Here is a 21,474-nt window from a genome sequence, read left to right as displayed (position 1 = left end):
TTACTTTCTCTTACCCTTCCAATATAACATAAAAAGTATATGATAAATTATCGAAAGTGACACTTTCTTTATACAAGTGTTCACTATTGGTCATTGAATTTTAAAAAAATATTTTGATCAGTTACGATATCGATTTATAACATTTGATCAACGTTAAATGTTGTTAGTTTGATAATATGGTATGTTAGTAAAAGGGGTTAATTCTTCATTTTACTCTTGAATTTCATATAAAATATTAATTTAATTCCTACACTTTAGATAAAATATTAATTTAACTCAACTCTTGAACTTTTAATAAAATACGATAATATAAGTGACCAAAACATTTTTAAATTCGGTGATAAAAAGTAGATACTTAAATTTTAGATAAAATATTAATTTAACTCTTAAATTTTAAATAAATTATTAATTTAACTCTTGAATTTTAAATAAAATATTAATTAACAATATAAATTATTAAGATTTTATTTTTATTTTAAAACACGATGCTAAAAAATGAACAGCTATAAAATAAAACTTAACACTTGGATAATTTATCCAACGAATTTTTCCTATAAAAACCCAACTCTGCTTCTGAGCTTCTTCCCCCTTTCGCTCATTGTAATTGTTGTTCCTTGAGGACACCATTCTTACAATCTTCTCCTTCAGTTTCCCCTGTTTCTTGGCCTATCAACTTACCTGGTTTTTGAAACCGGTATGGTACTTCTTCATTGAAACCTTCATTCTCTTTACATGTTCAAACATTAATTTTTTTATGATTTTAAAAGCTTCCTGCTTTCTGGGTTTTCTTCATGAAAATCCTTTCTCCTTTTGGTTTCACTCAAAACACGGCACAATGATAAAATCAATGTTCCTTTACCCTAAAATATTGCTGACTTTCTTTGATGGGGAAGTTGGTTCTTTCCCTATGTTTAATTATTATCACCTTTTATTGCCCATATTGTGTTTTCTTTTTGGTTGAACAATCATCACTTTTAAATTCCAAACTCTTTAAACTGTACCATTTTAATTGTTTTATTAAACACATTACCTTCTTTTAATCACTTTTGGTACTTAATCCTAGGTTTATGCCCTTTTTGATTTGGATTTGTAGTTGTGGTTGTGGTTTATCCATTCATGAACTAATTGATTAAAGTCTTATCCAATTACTGAGGATTGGTTAAACCTCATCCACTTATTAGGATTTTCCTAGTGTTCCATGGTGGTTATCTGAGTCATTTGTGTCCTTAGTTTCATACAAGCCATGGGGAGATATTTAAATCAATTATTTATACATTAAGCTTACTCGGACTTCAATGTTTAACTCATTTCCCTTGATTATTTAAGGTCCTCTTTGCTGGTTATTCCTTCCAACAAGTGAGAAAATGGAATTTGAGGATCGATACCGACAAGCTCAGAGGCATAAATTCGATTGCCTTCTCTTCGGTAAGCTAATCGGCTTCGAAAACAAGAGGTTTAACATATGAAGTAATGGCTGAAAAAAGGTGGGTTTGTTGGATTTGCAGATCTTGATGATACCCTTTATCCCCTTAGTTCTGGTCTTTCAAGAGAATGTGGGAAGAACATTAAAGGTTAGGATTTGCACTGTGATACATGCATGGATGTTATTCAAAGATTTAAGCTTTTAAATGAAATGTTCATTTTTTTCTTTCAGATTACATGGTGGAAAAGCTTGGGATAGAAAAGGAAAAAATTGTTGAACTGTCCAACTTGTTGTATAAGAACTATGGGACAACAATGGCTGGCCTCAGGGTACTCTTTTGTTCTTTTTTTTCCTAAGCTTTTGTCATTAGACAAAGATCAGAGGATTAACTGAAAATTTAATTTTTTTTTTCAGGCAATTGGTTATGATTTTGACTATGATGAATACCACAGCTATGTTCATGGAAGACTTCCTTATGAAAACCTAAAACCAGATCCTCAATTGAGGAATCTATTGCTGAGCTTGCCTCTGAGAAAAATTGTAAGCATTTGAAATGTGCTCAAAAATCACTCCCAATTGTCTCCCAACAGAACTCTAAATTTGTCTTGTTGGTATAGATTTTCACAAATGCAGACAAGGTCCATGCAGCTAAAGCTTTGATTAAACTTGGATTAGAGGACTGTTTTGAAGGGATTATATGCTTTGAGACACTCAATCCTGCCCATAAAACCACAGTTTCTGATGATGAAGATGACATTGAGTTTCTGGGATCAGCTGTTGTCGCTAGAAGCCCTGAAGTTTTCGACATAATCGGTCATTTTGCCGAGACCAAAGCACCGTGTGGAACTTCAACATTACCAAAGACACCCATTGTTTGCAAACCACAAGAATATGCCATAGAGCTTGCCCTCAAGATTGCCAAACTCAACCCTCAAAGAACAGTAAGATGATCTCAACATGTTATTTTAATAACAGTCAAATGATGTTTTTTTCTCAACATGGGGTTTTGTTGTTTCAGTTGTTCTTCGACGACAGTGTCCGAAACATCCAAGCAGGGAAACGTGTCGGTCTTCACACGGTGCTGGTGGGGACTTCACAGAGACCTAAAGGAGCAGATTATGCATTGGAAAGCATTCACAACATGAAGCAGGCATTACCGGAGCTCTGGGAGACCGACATGAAATCGGAGGTCGGTTACTCCGGACAGGTTACGGTGGAGACATCTGTGACTGCTTAGATTATTATTCTATGTTATTTATTACTTGTTAATTAACGTTGTTACGAAGATGAAAATCCACCAATCATGGTGTGGTCCCATTGCCTGTAATTTGTTTCTGATTATCCAGATGTCTGGTTCTGATCTTTCAAATGCATAATATAATAATCCTACTGTTTGGGATGGCTTAATCATTGTTGTCTTAATCTGACAGATTAAGAATTTAAGACCATGCTAATCAGATACCAATATAATATATGACACTGGATTTAATTTAATAATTTCTCTCCTATAATATAATATATTTGTATGATCGGAGGGTCAGATTTGATGCATGCAAATATAGAACCCGAAGTGGAAAACCGAAAATCAAATTAAACGGGGACGGAGAAAAACAGTTTATGCTAAACGGGGATGGAGACGGGTTTGGTAATCCCCGCCCCGATTACCCGGCCCGATACCCATCTCGATAAATTTTAAAAATAATTATTATATATATATATATAATATTAATAAATTTAATTTAATTTAATATATATATATAATATTTATATATTTAATTTAAATATATATATAGCCGGCCCGATACCCGTTTAAATAATCGTTTATGCTAAACGGGGATATCCGTTTCCCAAAGGTTTTTCCCGATTATCCGATGGGGATCCCCGTTTAAATCCCCGCGGTTTTTTAAGCGGGGACGAGTATGAGTTTTTTAAATGGGGACGGATATGAATTTTTTAAACGGGGACGGGGACAGGGACGGGGAGACCAATACCCGGCCTGTTGCCATCCCTAGAAAGGATATTTTACCTTAAACAGTTCTAAAGCTAAATCAATATTTTGTTTAGTGTCTAATTATAAATTTTATTCTTATGAAAATTTGAGAAATTAATTTCTTTAGTTTAATTTATTAGAATATGGTCTGGATGGAACCAGAATATCAGCTTAAGGAACAAGATATAATAACTGTAGAAAATGAGAGAGAGTAAAATATAATTAACCATAAAAAATAAGAAGTGAAATTAAAATAAACTAAAATTTGAAGATCTAATTTAATATTTACCCATATTTTTTTATAAAAAATTAGAGGCGATAGCCCCGGGACGAAGCATTGCTAATTATAAAAACATAAAATGCTCATGAACTTTATGATAATCGAGAAATTAATTCAATTAAAAACATAATTTTATAAAAATTACAGTTTGACAATTTATATACAAAAAGTTAAAAAAAAGTTCAATAACTTATATGTAATAAATAAACCAAAACTAATTATTTAAATTCACATATTTACTAACAAGTAGACTAACTTTTCATTTTTTTATTAACAAATAACTTTCCATTTTTTTACAAAATATTCTTTTTTATTTTTAAAATTGATCTCTCTCAAATTTTTAAATCGAAAGATATTATATGTTTAAACAAACTCGAAATTACATTCTCCCTAACTGAATTAAGGCTCAATAGGGTACAATTTAAAAGGAATTTGCAGAAGAAAAATCTTTTAAGCTACAGAAGTTCAACCCTTGAATCAAATTATATTTAGCTAAATATTATTTTAAGGAGAAAAAAAAAACTTTAAACAAGTTCCATTTGTATCTGGCTGATGCGAAACGATGTCGTAAATCTGATAAAATTACTGAAACCAGGGCGAAACGGCGTCGTTGTGAAGGGAAATTTGTTTTGACAACTTGGCATCAACCAGTGCGAAAACCATTCTAGTATATACGGGGGGGGGGGGGGGGGGGGCAATAAGAAAGTGCTGAAATCGTAGATCTAAAACTATAAACATTATAATCAGGGGAAAGGTGAAAACCATAATTATTCTGTTCTACAACAAGCTCTAGCAAATACAAAACCGACTTTAAAAGAAATAGAAAGAATACATTATATATTTTACCATGCAGCCAATGCGTTTGCAAATGCGGAGGGGCATAGGCTTTAATTAGCAGCCAAATCTTCGTACTGCTATGGATTGAATTCAGTCCACTTAACATCGATTCCATCACTGTGCTACTTGAGCTATTGATGGCAGCCCAGTATTCTGAATACTTGCCATTGTATTGATACACTTCCAAGTCGCCCCACGGAGTAGCAGCGACTTCGTCGGTGAAGTCGAACCATTTTGGAGTGAATTTATGGCCCCTTTCTTCCCTGTTTTTCTTTTCAGCTCTCTGTCTTTCCTCCAAACTGACCAACATAAAGAGTTTTGAAGACATTAGTTCACCATCAAAATAATGCATGAAAGAAAACAGAAAACTTCGATATCTAGTTTGAGTGGGAAACAGTCCTGCTCTTTTCAAAACCAGCTTTAGAGAGTTCACCCTGCTCTAGTGCAAATCTGTCTTGGGCGTAAATGAGAATCGGATGCTAATAGCTTCTTGGGAGTAGTATCAAAGCTGTTAATCTTATGCGCAAAATATGTGTATTGGAATTTATCATTTTTGGGAGCATCAGCAACTCGCCATGACTGCATAAGAGAAAAGACAAGGAGTCCAGTATCGGGGTTCTAATGTAATCGTTGTGGCATTGTTTATTTGCTATGTCGAAACCTACTGGATTCAGGAAAGGTATGATGCTTCACACTGTGATCGGAAAAAGTGTGTTTTCACCATTTTGATAGCAAATTTGTTTTGGAAATCAAATTTAATCACTTGGGGAAGGCACAGAATCAATAACATGCTTTCTGGTCAAGAATCACATGTAAAAAGCATATTATTCTTTTCATTCTTCGGTAAAGTTCTGGCAGGAAAAGTGAATTCCAGAATAGAATCAATAAAAAGGCTAGGGGTGTGTTTATGAGAATACGAAAGATGCAAACAACTAATGTGTTGAAAATGACAAACCTTCTTTAGTTCAGATCCAGGAAGTGGTTCGCCATCACTGTCGCAAGGTTGATAACTCATGGATTCATTCCATTTCCCAGTCATCAAAATCTTTGGCTCCTCAGCAGCATTATACACATATCCATCAATCTCATATCGCCCAGCTCTGTGAACAACCAATAAAGAACTTTTAAATTGTGTGACATAACCAGATGATACAAATTGAATACTTAGAAATTGATGCCCAAAGAAACAGATGAGGTGAAACAAAAGGAATTTCTCAAAATAAGGCTAAAACAATACCCGAACCAACCAGATGGTTGAAAATATAAAACAGCTTTGTCTCCTGTTGTCAGGTTTGTCATGATCATCTCCCAGATGAGTCCACCCAAGTTCGTCCAAATATTAGATTGTTTACTTGTGTGGGAGGAGGCACCAAGTCCAGAACAACGCCATCTCTTTTCAGGGTCACACGAGTCCTGCAAATAAAATTATATTAGAATAGATGCAGCTCTCACTGATATCAAATACTACAAAAGGATAATCCAATTGATTTCAATTTGATCAGATGAGAAGAGCCCTAGAAGATTAAGATCCCATTCGAGTTTATGTATGACAGCCACAATGTCTGACAGCATCAGAACGCATATAAAAAGTTTTAAAAATTGCAGAAAAAAAAAAAGGAGGAAGGAAGAGGAAGATTGTATCTTGTTAAGCAAGTTATGAAAGAGAGCATGTTTTACCTTCCAAGCGGATAGATGTCAATTGAGTTCCCCAAAGTTTGGTTTTGACTTTAGAAGAATATCATAAGTGAAATGCTCATTTTCAGCATGACCAGCGCTCATCGGAGGGTGATGACTAACCTGCAAGGGAAAATATTTAATAAGGATCACAAAATCGCAGCCATTGAGAAATTATAATAATAACAATGTCAGAAACAATAGCAAAAGGCATTAAAATGAAAAGATTAAAAGAAGAACCAAGACCTAGGTCTAAATACCTACCTGTTCAGCAATAAAGTAATGTCACCATGATTAACCATTTCATAAGTCTCGCCAAGTATAGGATTGAATTGTTTCCAGGTACGTTGATAAGCATAGTAGACCAAATCTTACTCGAGTAAACCATGTTGAAAATAATAGTCAATTTAAGTGGCAACAGTCGGCTGCTAATTTAGTCTAAGGGGCAGCTAACTTTGGTGAATTTGGTAAGGTATAGTTATCAAATTTAATCATTAGAATTTAGGGTATTTACAAGATTAGTCCTTAAGCTTCAACTATAAATACCCTAGCTCATTTAGCTTCAAAACCATCCCAAAGCATTCTAGCTTTCTTCCAATACTAGGGAGAATTTAGAGTTTCTTGAGAGTTGTTTCTCCTTTTTATCAAGAGAGAATTATCATTGTTTTCTCCTTGGTAGATCGAGAGAGGTTGCAATTCCTATTTCTCATAGTGAAATTCTACTATTGCCCGTGGTTTTTATCCTATTATTTAAGGGGTTTCCACGTAAATTTTGTCTCTTTTATCTTCATTTTTATTTTCAAATTATCAGTTGCGATTTTGCTGTATCCGATAAGCGTCTTCCGCAACAATTGGTATCCGAGCCAGATTGAGTGTGTATACATGCTTATTTTCTTGTGTCGCCACCAAAAGGTGGATCCTCCAACATAAGAAAGTAAGAAGGTATTACCAATTCTTTGAAGGTTCTAGAGAACTATTCACGATAGTGAAATAGTGGGAGCTATCCGTAATAGAAGTTATGTCAACGAAATTTTATATTGAAAAATTGATGAGAGAAATTCTCATTGTGGAATTGAAGATGAAGGCCATCATGAGGAAAGATGGTTGTCTAGTAGCTATCAGTGAAAGGCCGTTGGATTTCACAGATGACAACAAATGGATTGAAATGGACGGGAATGCTATGGCAAACTTTCTAGCATTAGCAGATGAAGTATGTCAAGAATCGAGGAGAAGAACAACTAAGGAGATATGGGATCATCTCACCAAACTGTACGAGGCCACACGCTGTACAATAAAATTTTCCTTAAGAGAAAATGTACACTCTCCGTATGCCAGAATCTACTTCAGTGACGGAGCACTTAAATACACTGAACACTTTATTTTCTCAGCTTTACATCCTTAAGCTGTAAAATAGGAGAACAAGAACGTGCTAAACTTCTACTTCAAAGTCTACCTAATTTGTATGATCAACTCATCATCAACTTGACAAACAGTAATGTCACCAGTCTAGTCTTCGATGACGTTGCAGCCGCTATTCTACAAGAAGAAAATCAGCGCAAGAATAAGGAAGACAGACAAGTAAATCTGCAACAAGTAGAAGCGTTGACAACGATGAGAGGGAGATCAACGGAACGTGGCCAAAGCAACAGTCACAAACATGGTAGATCAAAGTCAAGAAGCAAGAAGAATTTAAAGTGCTACAACTGTGGAAAGAATGGTCACTTGAAGAAGGATTGTTGGAGTCTAAATAAAAACTCTAATCCCACAAGGCAATACCGCAAACACTTCAGATGATAGAGATTTTCTATGCTGTGAAGCGTCAACCACCGTAGAATGCAGAAAAAGATTTGCAGATATATGGCTCATTGATTCAGGAGCAACATATCACATGACCTCAAGAAGAGAATGGTTCCATCATTATGAACATGTCTCAGGAGGATCTGTGTATAGTTGCAATGATCATGCCTTAGAGATCGTTGGCGTGGGGACAATCACATTGAAAATGTATGATGAAACAATTAAAGTTGTTCGAGATGTGCGGCACGTGAAAGGCCTAAAGAAAATTTATTATCATACGGATTGTTGGATAATGCAAGTAAGATTGAACACGGAAAGGAATCATGAAGGTGTTCCGTGGATCGCTTGTGGTGCTGAAAGGCGAAAAGATAGCTGCAAACATGTACATGCTGAAGGGAGAAACTTTGCTAGAAGCAGAAGCCTCTGTTGCCTCATGTAGTTTCAGATTTTGAAATGCTATGGCATCAGAAACTTGGACACATGTCAGAGCAAGGAATAAAGTCCTTGCGGAGCAAAAGCTACTTCCAGGCTTAATAAATGTATCACTTACTTTGTGTGAGCATTGCATAACAAGTAAGCAGAACCGGTTGAAATTCAACACATCAAATTCTAGAGGCAAAGTGTTCTAGAATTGGTTCACTCTGACGTATGGCATCACCAGTTACATCACTAGGCGGAGCAAATACTTTGTCTCTTCATTGATGACTACTCCAGAGATGTTGGGTTGTATCCTATTAAGAAGAAGTCAGATGTGTTTTTAACTTTCAAAACTTCAAAGCGCGGGTGGAACTTTTTCTGGAAATAAGATCAAGTGTTTCAGAACAGATAATGGAGGAGAATACACAAGAAGAATTTGATGACTTTTGCAGGAAAGAAGGCATCAAAGAGAAAGTTCATAGTGGTGAACACTCCTCAACCAAATGGAGTGTAGAGCGATGAACAGAACCTTGTTAGAAAGAATAAGAGCAATGTTAAGGGATACAGGCATAGAAAAATCATTCTGGGCAGAAGCAGTCAATACCACCTGTTATTTGGTGAATCGAGCTCCATCAACTGCAATAGAGCTGAAGACACCAATGGAGATGTGGACTGTAAACCAGCTGATTATTCAAACCTCCATATATTTGGAAGTATTGTGTACGTGATGTACAACTCCCAAGAATCTCAAAGCTGGATTCAAAATCCAGGAAATGCAAATTCTTGGGGTATGCTGATGGAGCCAAGGGGTATCGCTTGTGGGATCCCACTGCCCACAAAGTAGTCATCACAGGGATGTTATATTGTAGAATATAAACTACAAAGAAAAGAAGATGATGATAGTGCTAAAAAGTTAGAGACTACACAATACATGTGGAAAAGGAGGTTGAACAAGGAGATTCTTCAGAAGCAGAACCAGCACATGAACAACCAGAGAGTTCTGAAGCTCCAACAACTCGTCATCAGATCGTGCGAGAAGACGTCCCAATTGGCACTCAGATTATTTATAGAAGGTAATATTGCATACTACCTTTTAACATAGGACGATGAGCCATCAACATACCAGGAGGCAATAAACAACTCAGATGTTTCACTATGGATGATGGAAATGCAAGAAGAAATTGAAGCCCTTCATAAAATAATACATGGGACCTTATGCCACTACCACAAGGAAGGAAGCCAATTGGTAACAAATGGGTCTTCAAAATTAAGAGAAATGGTGACGATCAATTGGAGAGGTATCGTGCAAGACTGGTGGTCAAAGGATATGCTCAAAAAGAAGGTATTGATTTTAATGAAATATTTCTCCTGTGGTTCGACTAACAACAATTCGAGTAGTCTTGGTAATGTGTGCTACATTGAACTTACATCTAGGCAGCTAGATGTTAAAAAAAACTTTTCTTCATGGAAATCTTGAAGAAGAGATTTATATGCTCCCGCCTGAAGGTTTTGAAGAAAAAGAAAATAAGAACTTGGTTTGCAGGTTGAACAAATCTCTGTACGGTCAAAGCAGGCGCCGAGGTGTGGTATAAGAGATTTGATTCCTTCATTATTTGCCTTGGATACAACAGACTTAATGCAGACCCTTGTGCTTATTTCAAGAGGTCTGGTGATAACGATTTTGTTATATTGCTGTTGTATGTGGATGACATGTTGGTTGCAGACCCAACAAAGATCATATGAAGAATTGAAGGCACAACTGGCTAGGGAATTTGAAATGAAGGACTTGGGATCAGCAAACAGGATTCTAGGGATGCAAATTCACCGAGACATAAGTAATAGGAAGATTTGGCTTTCACAAAAGAATTACTTGAAGAAGATCTTGTCACGATTCAGCATGCAAGATTGTAAGCCAATTTCTACCCCTCTTCCTATTAACTTCAAATTATCCTCCAGTATGAGTCTTAGCATGAAGAAGAGAGGATGGAGATGTCTCGAGTACCGTATGCATCAGCATGGAAGTTTAATGTTCGCTATGATATGCACAAGACCAGACATTGCACAAGCAGTGGGAGTGGTTAGTCGGTACATGGCGAATCCAGGCAAGATATTGGAATATAGTAAAAGGGTCTTGCGATACATCAAGGGACCTCAAATGTTGCATTATGTTATGGATGATCAAATTTACTAATCAATGTATATGTAGATTCTGACTATACAGGGGATTTGGATAAAAGCAAATCTACTACAGGATATGTGTCAAAGTTGCTGGTGGAGTTGTAAGCTGGGTTTCAAAATTGCAGTCAGTTGTGGCTACATCCAACATAGGCAGAATAGTAGCAGCTACACAAGCCAGTAAAGAAGCAATTTGGTTGAAGATGCTATTGGAGGAGCTTAGGCACAATCAAGAGTATGTCTCTCTGTTTTGTGACAGTCAAAGCGCCTTGCATCTAGTAAGGAATCCAGCATTTCATTCAAGGAAAAAAACACATACGAGTTCAATACCATTTCATTCGTGAAAAGGTGGAAGAAGGAACGATAGATATGCAGAAGATCCATTCCAAAGACAACATAGCAGATTTCATGACGAAGGCGATCACACTGATAATTTACCTGGTGTCGATCCTCCTGTGGCCTGTTAGAGACGTAAGCAACATGATGGTACAAGTAAAAAAAAATGGTGTGAAGATGTGATTGTTTCAATCAAATCTTCAAGTGGGAGATTGTTGAAAATAATAGTCAATTTAAGTGGCAGCAGCCGACTGCTAATTTAGTCTAAGTGGGAAGCCAACTTTGGTTGAATTTGGTAAGGCATAATTACCAAATTTATCATTAGACTTTAGGGTATTTACAAGATTAGTTCTTAAGCTTCAACTATAAATACCCTAGCTCATTTAGCTTCAAAATCATCCCAAACCATTCTAGCTTTCTTCCAATACTAAAGAGAATTTAGAGAGTTTCTTGAGAGTTGTTTTCTCATTTTTATCAAGAGAGAATTATCATTGTTTTCTCCTTGGTAGATCGAGAGAGGTTGTAATTCCTATTTTCTCATAGTGAAATTCTACTACTGTTGCCCGTGGTTTTTACCCTATATTATTTAGGGGTTTTCCACGTAAATTTTGTGTCTCTTTTATCTTTATTTTTATTTTCTCAAATTATCAATTGCGATTTTGCTCTATCCGATAGCCGTCTTCCGCAACAAACCATTCGCATATAGGGATCCTCACATTCATCAGCCATATCTAGCAGGTAGGAGTACTACATCGACTGTCACAGACAATGAAATCAATAAAAACCCACCACAACAAAAGAATCAAACATAGTAATAACTACAAAGCAACCTAGTTTGTATACGAAAAACACAAACCTCGGCCATTTTCTGCAACATCGACATAGGCTCAAAATAAGTACTGGAAGTGTCACCATTGACGTGACATCAGATCCTATATACTTCTGCATCATTCTCCGGTAACTGTCCCTGTCCTGGTGCAGAGGCCCATACTAGATATAAAATGCTAATTGTATGCACACAAAACTGAGCATTTATTGTTGTGTCGAGCTCAAGCAACATTCAATGTTTCATATGTTCCATGTTCTGCTAGTTTTATTTTAATTCCTTCTCAAGGTAAAGATATTCGTGATCCAAACGCATATGACAGAAGCAGGCACCACCATGCTAAGAGCTTTCATTCCTTATTCTCTACTCGAAAATGAGGAAAATTAAGGAGTACCTCCTGTTTCCATCTTCCTCTCCTTGTTTCCTCTTCGGCATCTTCAGTCCCGCCTTCTGGATTAACGACTTCCAGTCCTTCATATCCTAATAAACTATAAACAGGAAAAAGAAACCGTGAATTTCCAATGAGTTGAAAAAAATCATTTCTTATACAAATATAAGAAAAAAATATGTCTTTGAATATATTAATTTAATATTAAATGATAGGGTCTTTGAATATATAATATTTGTATCCATCACAGGTTAATAAAAACTTATTTCACTTAATAATTTATTAAGATTTTAGGTTTGATCAGTTACACATAGTATATATAAAATCAGAAAAAATATAATTAAATTATAGATTATACCGTATAAGTACCCAAATTTTAATACATATTTTTCTTAAATAGATATGTATTTTTTCTTCTCCTTTAGACATTAATTAAATTTGAAAACTTTCTCAAAGGAATAGATATACAATTGCTACAAGGAAAGCTTTACACATTCACCCTTATATTTGACGTTATTACACAGCTAAATCCCTAATTTCCTATTTTGTTTCTTATTTCTCATTTTTATATCCTATATTTATTTTTATTTTACATTTTAGTTTCTAATAGTTTTAGCTTTATAGTGCATTTTTCTTGTCTTTGTGGTAAATTTTCCTCTGCCTTTATGGCACATTTTCATTCTTTTTTGTTTAATTTGTAAGTGTTTAGGTTGCAATATCCCAAAAATTTGGTTAGTACCAAACTGAATAAAATGAAAGTTTGGTTGCTAAAGTATAAACTTGGGAAAGTTTAGGGACTAAAATGATATTTTTTAAAAGTATATTTTTGCCCCTTAAATGAATAGTTACTCTCAAGAATGTTGTTTTGGTGTCACTCAGTTTTTTAGTACGGAGTATGTTTAAAAGCTATAAAGTGTGAAAGTTCGAGAAAAAATCTGATAATTGAAGCAAATCGTAAATTAAGGAAATTTGCTAGATGATAAAGCAAAGGCCAAAATGTCTTTCCCATGCTTTAAAATGATAAGATTTAATATGGACAGTTGGATTTAAGTTGATTTCCAAGTTAAATCTTAGCCATTGGATTAAAAAATACAAGATTGTAATTTTGGAAATTTACAAGGGTAAAGTTGTAAACTACTAACTTAATGGTTTAATTTCAACCCTTGGATGATAAATTTGATATGTGGCGTGATTAGGATCATTAGATTTGAAGGTCACTATAGTCATTTTGGACTAAAATAAATTTTGAATTCATTTAGGTAAATACAAAAAGAACTAAAAAAATTAAGAAAGTTCTTGAAAACATTGTTGCTTCGTGAGTTACAAAGAAAAGCATAGGTAAGTTTTGAAATTTATTTTTAAGTGAGTTGGATTTAAGGTTGAGACATGAAATTCAAATTTGTTCTTTATTGAATTCTCTTTAATTTGATACCATTTGTTCATGTTGTTCATGCTTATAACCCTAAATTTATGAAAATGGTGGATGAAAGAAATGATGGAATTTGAGGTTTTCAGGCTTGAAAATGATGATATAGGTATTGTGATGTTGATTTCATATTTCAAGTGATGAAAATCAATTAGTTTCCTTTAGGAATCAATTTGGAATTATATTCAAAGCTTGAATTTGATGAAGGATATGGTAGAAAAATATAATAAATATTTAAATGTGTTGTTTGGAACTTGAAAACTCTTTGGAAAATGATGGATTATATTAGGCCATATGGGTTTCTTAAGGAAAAATTTATAGGAAAATTCAAGTGACTTATTTATGATATTTGTTAACTTTCAAGGATTAATTTGATGATTAAATTATTGAATTTAGACTCGAAATGTGAAATTTTTATGATTAGTCCTTAAAGCCTAAAAGAGAAAATAAGTGCTTAAGGTGCAATTGTGATTTTAAAGGTGAATTCAAGTAAGTTAAGGTGGAAATGAAGTATAAGAAACATTGTAATTAGAATGTTGTATTGGAATGAATATTATGAATTTTTCCTACACTATACGTGCATGGGTTAGATGGATTCTAACACATACTTTTGATTATTTATGTTATATGTTTCATGTATTTATAGACATTGTTGAATTAATCGATTGCTTGAATCGGCCAAGAGGGGGTGAATTGGCAATAAAAGTTTAGTGGAAGCTTTTGCAGAAAATTGAAAGAAATTGCACAGCGATTTAGAGTGGTTCGACTTTATCAACCAAGTCTACGTCCACTACCTTAGCTATCCACACTAAGGATTTTTCAACAATTCACTAATTTGTTCTTTCATTTGAGGCCAAAGAGATAACCTTACAACTCCCTCAAGAATATACCCCAATTCTTGAGAACACTCTTTTCTCAAAGAGAAATACAAATTTGCAAACTTACAAGAAAAACCTCACAAGGAAATATGTTTGCACAATTATAGAACAAAGAAAGAACACTCAAGAATAAATACAATTGAGCCCAATAAGTGTTCTTGAAAGCAAATGAATATTGAATGAAAAATAGGCTTGAAATGCTCAAACTTGAGGTTTGTGCTTTCTCTTTGATTCTCTCTTGATTCTAATGCTTGATGTTTCTTGTTGTTGATCAATGGCTTCTAAGCTTGCTTAAATACACCTTGAATCAGTTCTGAACGTTGGGGATAATTAGAGAAAATAATATAGCCGTTTTAGTGTGAAAACAATTAATAAAACAGTTTGATGCGTGGGGGGAATCGGTACCCCTATGGGAATCGGTTCCCTAAGTGTAAAATTCAATATTTCGACCGTTATACAAGGGGGGAATCGGTTCCCTCCGAGCATACTGGAATTCTCGGAGCCAAACCATTCAAGGGGAATCGGTACCCCCTTAGGGGAATCGGTTCCCTCTGAGCAATCTGGAATTTTTGGCTTTGAAATGTTCGAAATACTTTGTAAATTATTTTGAAATTGTTTTAAGATTAAAACTTAATTTTACACTTTGAGTAAGGATTAAAAATGATCTTTGAAAGATTTGGAGTAATGTTTTTGCTATTCGAATAATTCTATCGAATATACTTAGAAATCATTTGGAAATCTTAAAATTCATTTAACTTAATTTGTTATATCGAAATATCAAAATGTTTCAACAATCTCCCCCTTTTTGATATAACAAAACATTTTAGTAATTTTAAGATTTTGAAATCAAGTTTTGAAATTACTCCCCCTTACTTTAACACTTCTCCCATTTATCATTTAAAAACACTTTTAACACTTCTCCCCTTTTTTGTTAAATCAAAAAGACATTTTAAAGAATTTAAACAAGATTTTGAAATCATTTAGCTAATTGATTATATATAATATAAGCTGCTAAGATCACAGCAAGAGAAACGTTAGCCATTAGTTTCATAATCAATATTCATAATTAATGTGAAATGGCAAAATTGGTCATATATCTAATCATGAAGTAAATGATGCAATAATGAATAAATTTAATCACACCAAATAGATAATTTCTAACCATTCATAAATCCAAACAAATTCAAAGTCAATCAATCCACAAATTCAAACATTCCAAAATATTCAAAATGTTAAAACAATAAGTTTGGAGTTCAAAGTAAAACATTGAATCACATATCCGATCAGGAGGAGGAAAACGAGCTCGCATAGCGGCCATTTCGTTAGTGAGTCATTAATACGCGCGTTAGTTGCTTCATTGTTTGCACGCATCTCCCGAAGAATTTCTAATTGTTGAGCTCCCATTGTAGATAAGTGGGACTCTATAGAAGAAAAGCGTGATCCATGGTAGCGTATCGAAAATCGAATGTCTCCATAAAGGATTAGAAATATGGAGGCATTTGATGCGTTTGTTGTGCTTGCTCTTCGGGCTGCTCCTCGGGCTGCTCAGGCTCATCTTCGGCTTCATCGATGTCTCGTATTAATTGATCAAGCTCGAGATCTTCGTCAGCTTCGGGTGGAGCTTATGAAGAACTAGCTCCCGGAGTATTTGCAGAAGATCAAAACCATTCACCGGTTTCCTTATCCTTAATCCATCCCGCTCTCGTTAAGGAAAGAAGGTTAATTTGTTTCTTAAGGGGAAAAACGACATCTAGACCGACTCTAAGCCCATCTTTGGAAAACAGATTACTCAAAATGCAACTGTAAACAAGAGATGAACAGAGTTTTTTGTTAGGAACAAGATTTACGGTTTCAACAATTTCAGCAAAAATAATATGAGGTAGGTTGATTTTAATATTGTTTTCGAAACAATGTAACCACCAAAGATCTAAGGCTCTAAGAGTAGAATAACGACCTCCGGATGGTCGAAACCACCAAGAAATTATTAGATGAAGAAAACGTTCATGAAAGTCTAAGACACTTGCACTATCCCTTTTTTTATAACGATATCCTAAAACCTGTTTTTCATTTGAAATACCATCATTATCTAATCCGAATGTATTGGCTATGTAAGCCGAGTCAATATATAAGAATTGTCCTAGAAGGTAGGAACGAATTCCTATGGTTTCAGTTTCAGTTTGGTTTTTAACACAAACGGTATTAGAATAGAAAATACGCACAAGTTGATGGTAAACGATGGGTTCAAGGTCAAAGAGTTTATCAAATTTCCACTCTTGTAAAAGAGGAAGATATTTAAAATTGATAGCTAACATAGCTTGACGAGAAGGAATACGTTCTTCCCGGATTTTGTAAGAGTCAAAATATTGATAATACCAAAAACGATGATTTCTAGGATCATGATGATTGAAACACGAATTTTGGATAGTCAAGTTAGGATCAATGGGATTAGGATTAGAAATTGGAATAGGAGGAGGATTTGGAGGTGGATTTGGTTGACGTTGTGAACGACTAGATGATGACCTAGCACGTTTAAGATTGGACATGGTTTAGGAAATCGGAATAGAATTGATAACCTGCAATTTAAAAAAACACATGTATGCAATTCAATCAATCCCAAAACTCAATTGAGTCCTCAATATTTCAAGGTTCTCTAAATCAATCCTAATGGGCAAAGTTTTTGAAAAACCTTTGAAAAATATGGTTTTGAGAAACAATATATGTATAGTTTTCATAACAACATAATTTAATCAAAACTCAATAATTTGAAAATTAATAAATTTTTTTATTTCGAAAATTTAGAAAATTTTGGAAAAATCTTGTGTTTTTGATGAAATTAGTTGTAATATCTAGTTTCTAATCAGTAAATAATCAATGCCCGATCAAAAATTCAACCTAGAACTAATTAAAACTAGTTCTATGTTCATAAATTGATAAAAAAAAAGTTTTGGAAAATACCTTGAATGATTTCGGATTTGAGTGAGATTAGATGAAGTTTGCACGTTTTTGATGATTCCAACAGGTTTAGAGGATGATATTTGAAGTGAATTCCGATTAAAAACGTTGATTTAAGGCAAAATGGAGATTTGAGTGCTTAGAATGAGAGAAACGGCGGAAGAAATAAGGGTTTTGAACAAAATAAGGGTTCTTCCCATGTTTAACCAGAACCCAGGGGGTATCGATTCCCCTGTGGGGGGGAATCGGTTCCCCTTCAAAGGTGGAATCGGTTCCTTCAAGGGGGGATCGATTCCTTCTGCACCAAAATGCTAAAATCCGATTTTAAACACCCAAAATGCTAAATTAATTTCCTCTAGTGGTATTTGTAACTCATATATTGAAATTAATCATGTTCAAACAATTCAATTAATCTTTAAACGATATTTGAACATAAAATTAATTTTTCATCACGAATCATAAACTCCCCCTAACTAATAGCAATGAATGAAATCAAAAATTGCTATTATAAGCATTCTTCATTTATTATTAAAAGTGCTAAAATTATTTTAAACACTCAGTGAAGATAGATTGGTCAAACCTAATTCTCTCCTAAGTGTCCAAAATCATTCCTTGTCTAAAGGTTTTATAAAGATATCCGCTAATTGGTGCAAAGTATCAACAAATTCTAGAACTACATCTTCCTTAGTGACATGGTCTCTAATAAAGTGATGTCTTATTTCAATGTGCTTAGTTCTAGAGTGTTGGATGGGATTTTTAGTGAGACAAATAGCACTAGTATTGTCACACTTGAGATAAATGCAACCTAATTACAAATATTTCTAAGAGAAGATCGAGTTGTTACCCCTTTGGATGGATCACCTATAATTTCACCATCCTTGACATAGTTGTACTCTCTTGGATAAGATACTTCCCTTTCTTCAATGGTTGGATTCTCAAGAGGATCATGAGTTTCCTCATTTTTCGTTTCTTCCTTTGATGATGGTTCTCCAACGTCATGTCTAACGTCATTTGTATTTATAACACCTACATCATCATTCACAAGAATCCTTCCTCGAAGGGGATTATCATCGAAAACAACATGTATAGACTATTCTACAACTAAAGTTCTTTTATTAAATACACGATAGGCTTTAGAATTTAAGGAATAACCCAGAAAAATTCCTTCATCACTTTTAGCATCAAATTTGCCATGGTTTTCTTTACCGTTGTTTAAAACAAAACATTTACATCCAAAAGGATGAAAATAACTAATGTTAGGATTTTTATTTTTGAAAATTTCATATGGAGTTTTCTTTAAAATTGGCCTAATCATTACTCGATTTACAACATAACAAGCGGTATTTGTGGCTTCCACCCAAAAATATTTTGGCAAATTATTTTCACAAAGCATGGATCTAGCCATTTCTTCTAAAGTTCGATTTTTCCTCTCAACAACTCCATTTTGTTGAGGGGTTCTAGGTGCTGAAAAATTATGGCTAATACCATTAGAGTTACAAAATTCAGTAAATCCAAGATTTTCAAATTCAGTTCCATGATCACTCCTAACACTAGTTATAGAGTAACATTTTTCATTTTGGATTACTTTTGAAAACGTGATGAATTGTTCTAATGCTTCATCTTTAGTATTTAAAAATAGAACCCAAGTATATCTAGAATAGTCATCTACCAAGACAAATGCATATTGTTTTCCACCCAAGCTAGTAGTTCTAGTTGGCCCAAAAAGATCTAAATGGATCAATTGTAAAACTCTACTAGTTGATACATCATTAATGGATTTAAAAGAAAATCGCTTTTGTTTTCCTTTAGCACAAGCATCACAGATTTTATCATTATCAAATTTAAGCTTAGGCAACCCTCTTACTTGGTCTCCTTAAATTAACCGTTGCAAAACACTCATACTAGCATGTCCTAGTCTCCTATGCCATAACCAACTATCATGTTCATCCTTAGCAACTAGGCATAAATTAGTCATATCAAAAGAATCTAAATGCACCATGTATATGTTTCCTATTCTATGACCAACAAGCATAATCCGATTAGATGTAATGTCAATGACTTTACAACCATTAATTTCAAATAAGACATTGAATCCTTTATCACATAATTGACTAATACTCAATAGATTATGCTTTAATCCATTCACATATAAAAATTTTTAATTTGTATGGAAGAGGTATTACCTATTGTACCAATACCTTCAATGTGACCTTTTGAATTGTCTCCAAAAGTCACTTCTCCTCCATTTTTGGCGTTAAGCTCAATGAACCGGCTTTTGTCTCCGGTCATGTGTCTTGAGCATCCACTATCAAGGTACCATGAATTTGAATTTGTTTCCCGTGCCTTGTAGCAATGCTCCTTTCCCTACAAACATAGATTAATTTTTGATTTTTGGTACCCAAATTCTTTTGGGTCCATATTCATTAGTTTCCAAAATCCTAGTCCCCTTAGGTATCCATTTGTGTAGGATATTTTTATCTTTAGTAGTAATGAGTTCTTTAGGAACCCGTAGACTTCTAACGATTTTTCCATTAGAGGTTCTTTGGGGACCTCTATGATTGTAGTTTCTAAAACTTTTTCTAACAAAGTTGGATTTTGAATTTCCACCTTTTTCAAAATGCTTTGTTCCAACTTTATCAAAAGAAGTTTTAAGATCATCAATTTTCTTTTGATGATCATCATTGATCTTTAAAAGTAAATTTTGCAAATCTAAATTTTTCTTTTCAAACTCTTCTAGTTTGATTTGCAAATCTTTGATTTTACTTTCAAGATCGTTGTTGGTTTTGGATATTAGTTTGTTTTCATTTTTCAATTTTGAAACATCATTTTTATATTTTAAAAATAATTTCTCATAATCCGAATCCAACCCATTATATTCCTCTAATAACTCATCATAGGATAAATCATCAAAATCGGATGAGTTAGAGGTTACCTTAGAATCTTCCCCAAATGCCATCAAGCACAAGTTAGCTACTTCTTGTTCCTCTTCATCGAAACTTTCTTCATCGCTCCATGTAGCCACATGAGCCTTGTGCTTATTCTTTGATTGACCCTTTTTCTTCAATTGTGGGCAATCATATTTGACATGCCCTGGCTTTTTACATTTGTAGCAAATGATTGGGTCCTTCTCTTTCGGTTCATTTTTTAGGCCTTCATTTCGTTTGAATTTTCTTCCTCGGTAAGGTCTCATCATTTTTCTGAACCGTTTGGCAAACAATGTCATTCCCTCATCATCATCATCGTTATTCGAATCACTCTCATCTTTTGTGGATTTGAGAGCAACTCCAATATTTTTCTTCTTCTCCTTCTCCTTTGGTGTCTCGTCAATCTTGTCGAGGTCCACCTCATCTTCGAGCATCATTTCATGAGTGAGGAGTGACCCAATTAGCTCTTCAAGAGTTAAGGACGTTAAGTCCTTAGACTCGATGATTGTCGTCTTCTTTGATTGCCACGATTTTGGGAGGGAGTAGACTAACTTCCTCACAAGCATTTCATTTTAAATGATCTCTCCATATGATTTGAGACCATTGACAATCGTTGAAAATCTATACGTCATAGCTTTGATATCTTCATTTGGTTTCATCCTGAAATTTTCATAGTTATGCGTTATAATACTAATTTTAGATTTCTTTACCTCATCGGTACCTTCATGAGTGACTTGAAGTTTGTCCCATATTTCTTTGGCGGTTGTACACGATGAAACTCTTCCGCATTCATCTGGTCCAAGAGCACAAAAAATGATATGGATGGCTTTGGAGTTGAGCTGGAACATTCTTGTCTCTCCTTCACTCCACAACCTTGGATGAGTGAGAGGTTTGATGCATCCTTCTTCTACAGCATTCCATGCTCCCATGTCACTTGCTTGAATGAAGTACATCATTCTATTCTTCCAATAGGCATAGTTAGCTCCATTGAAGAAAGGAGGCTTGTTGACGGGCATCGAGTCGAGACCGGAGTCGAAGTTTGAAGCGGAGGCCATTGATGACTTTGATTATCGATATAACTCTTCCCGAATCGACTCAAGAGGCGATTAAACCTTCAAATGAGTTAGGCTCTGATGCCAATTGTTGAGTTA

The 21,474-nt window shown here is 34.5% G+C and overlaps 1 protein-coding gene and 1 pseudogene across 2 annotated transcripts; one reads left to right on the top strand and one right to left on the bottom strand.

Moving 5' to 3' along the window:
* Positions 1-589: 589 nt before the first annotated feature.
* LOC120188147 lies at positions 590-17,439 on the top strand. Of its 2 annotated transcripts, XM_039191661.1 has the most exons (8): positions 590-694; positions 1,327-1,425; positions 1,506-1,571; positions 1,655-1,752; positions 1,838-1,963; positions 2,041-2,364; positions 2,442-2,697; positions 17,429-17,439. In XM_039191661.1, the coding sequence occupies exons 2-7, from the start codon at positions 1,365-1,367 to the stop codon at positions 2,658-2,660; spliced, it is 894 nt and encodes a 297-aa protein (XP_039047592.1). In that variant the 5' UTR covers positions 590-694; positions 1,327-1,364; the 3' UTR covers positions 2,661-2,697; positions 17,429-17,439. The 2 variants fall into 2 exon arrangements, with proteins under 2 accessions (XP_039047592.1, XP_039047591.1); XM_039191660.1 differs by lacking the exon at positions 17,429-17,439 and having other exon boundaries at positions 591-694; positions 2,442-2,779.
* Positions 4,645-11,658, bottom strand: LOC120188255 (annotated as a pseudogene).
* Positions 17,440-21,474: the final 4,035 nt, after the last annotated feature.

The sequence above is a fragment of the Hibiscus syriacus genome, unplaced genomic scaffold (assembly GCF_006381635.1).
Source record: "Hibiscus syriacus cultivar Baekdansim isolate YM2019G1 unplaced genomic scaffold, ASM638163v2 tig00116939_pilon, whole genome shotgun sequence".
Lineage (NCBI taxonomy): Eukaryota > Viridiplantae > Streptophyta > Magnoliopsida > Malvales > Malvaceae > Hibiscus > Hibiscus syriacus.
Note: the sequence above shows the minus strand (reverse complement) of the source record. Positions and strands in the feature narration are given on the sequence as shown.

What these genes read in the sequence shown, in the direction of transcription:
- LOC120188147 (XM_039191661.1), top strand. Translation starts at nt 1,365, where the DNA reads ATGGAATTTGAGGATCGATACCGACAAGCTCAGAGGCATAAATTCGAT. An exon ending in ATTCGATTGCCTTCTCTTCG is followed by an intron (nt 1,426 to 1,505) that starts GTAAGCTAATCG and finishes TTGGATTTGCAG; the next exon opens with ATCTTGATGATACCCTTTAT. An exon ending in GCTTGCCTCTGAGAAAAATT is followed by an intron (nt 1,964 to 2,040) that starts GTAAGCATTTGA and finishes TTGTTGGTATAG; the next exon opens with ATTTTCACAAATGCAGACAA.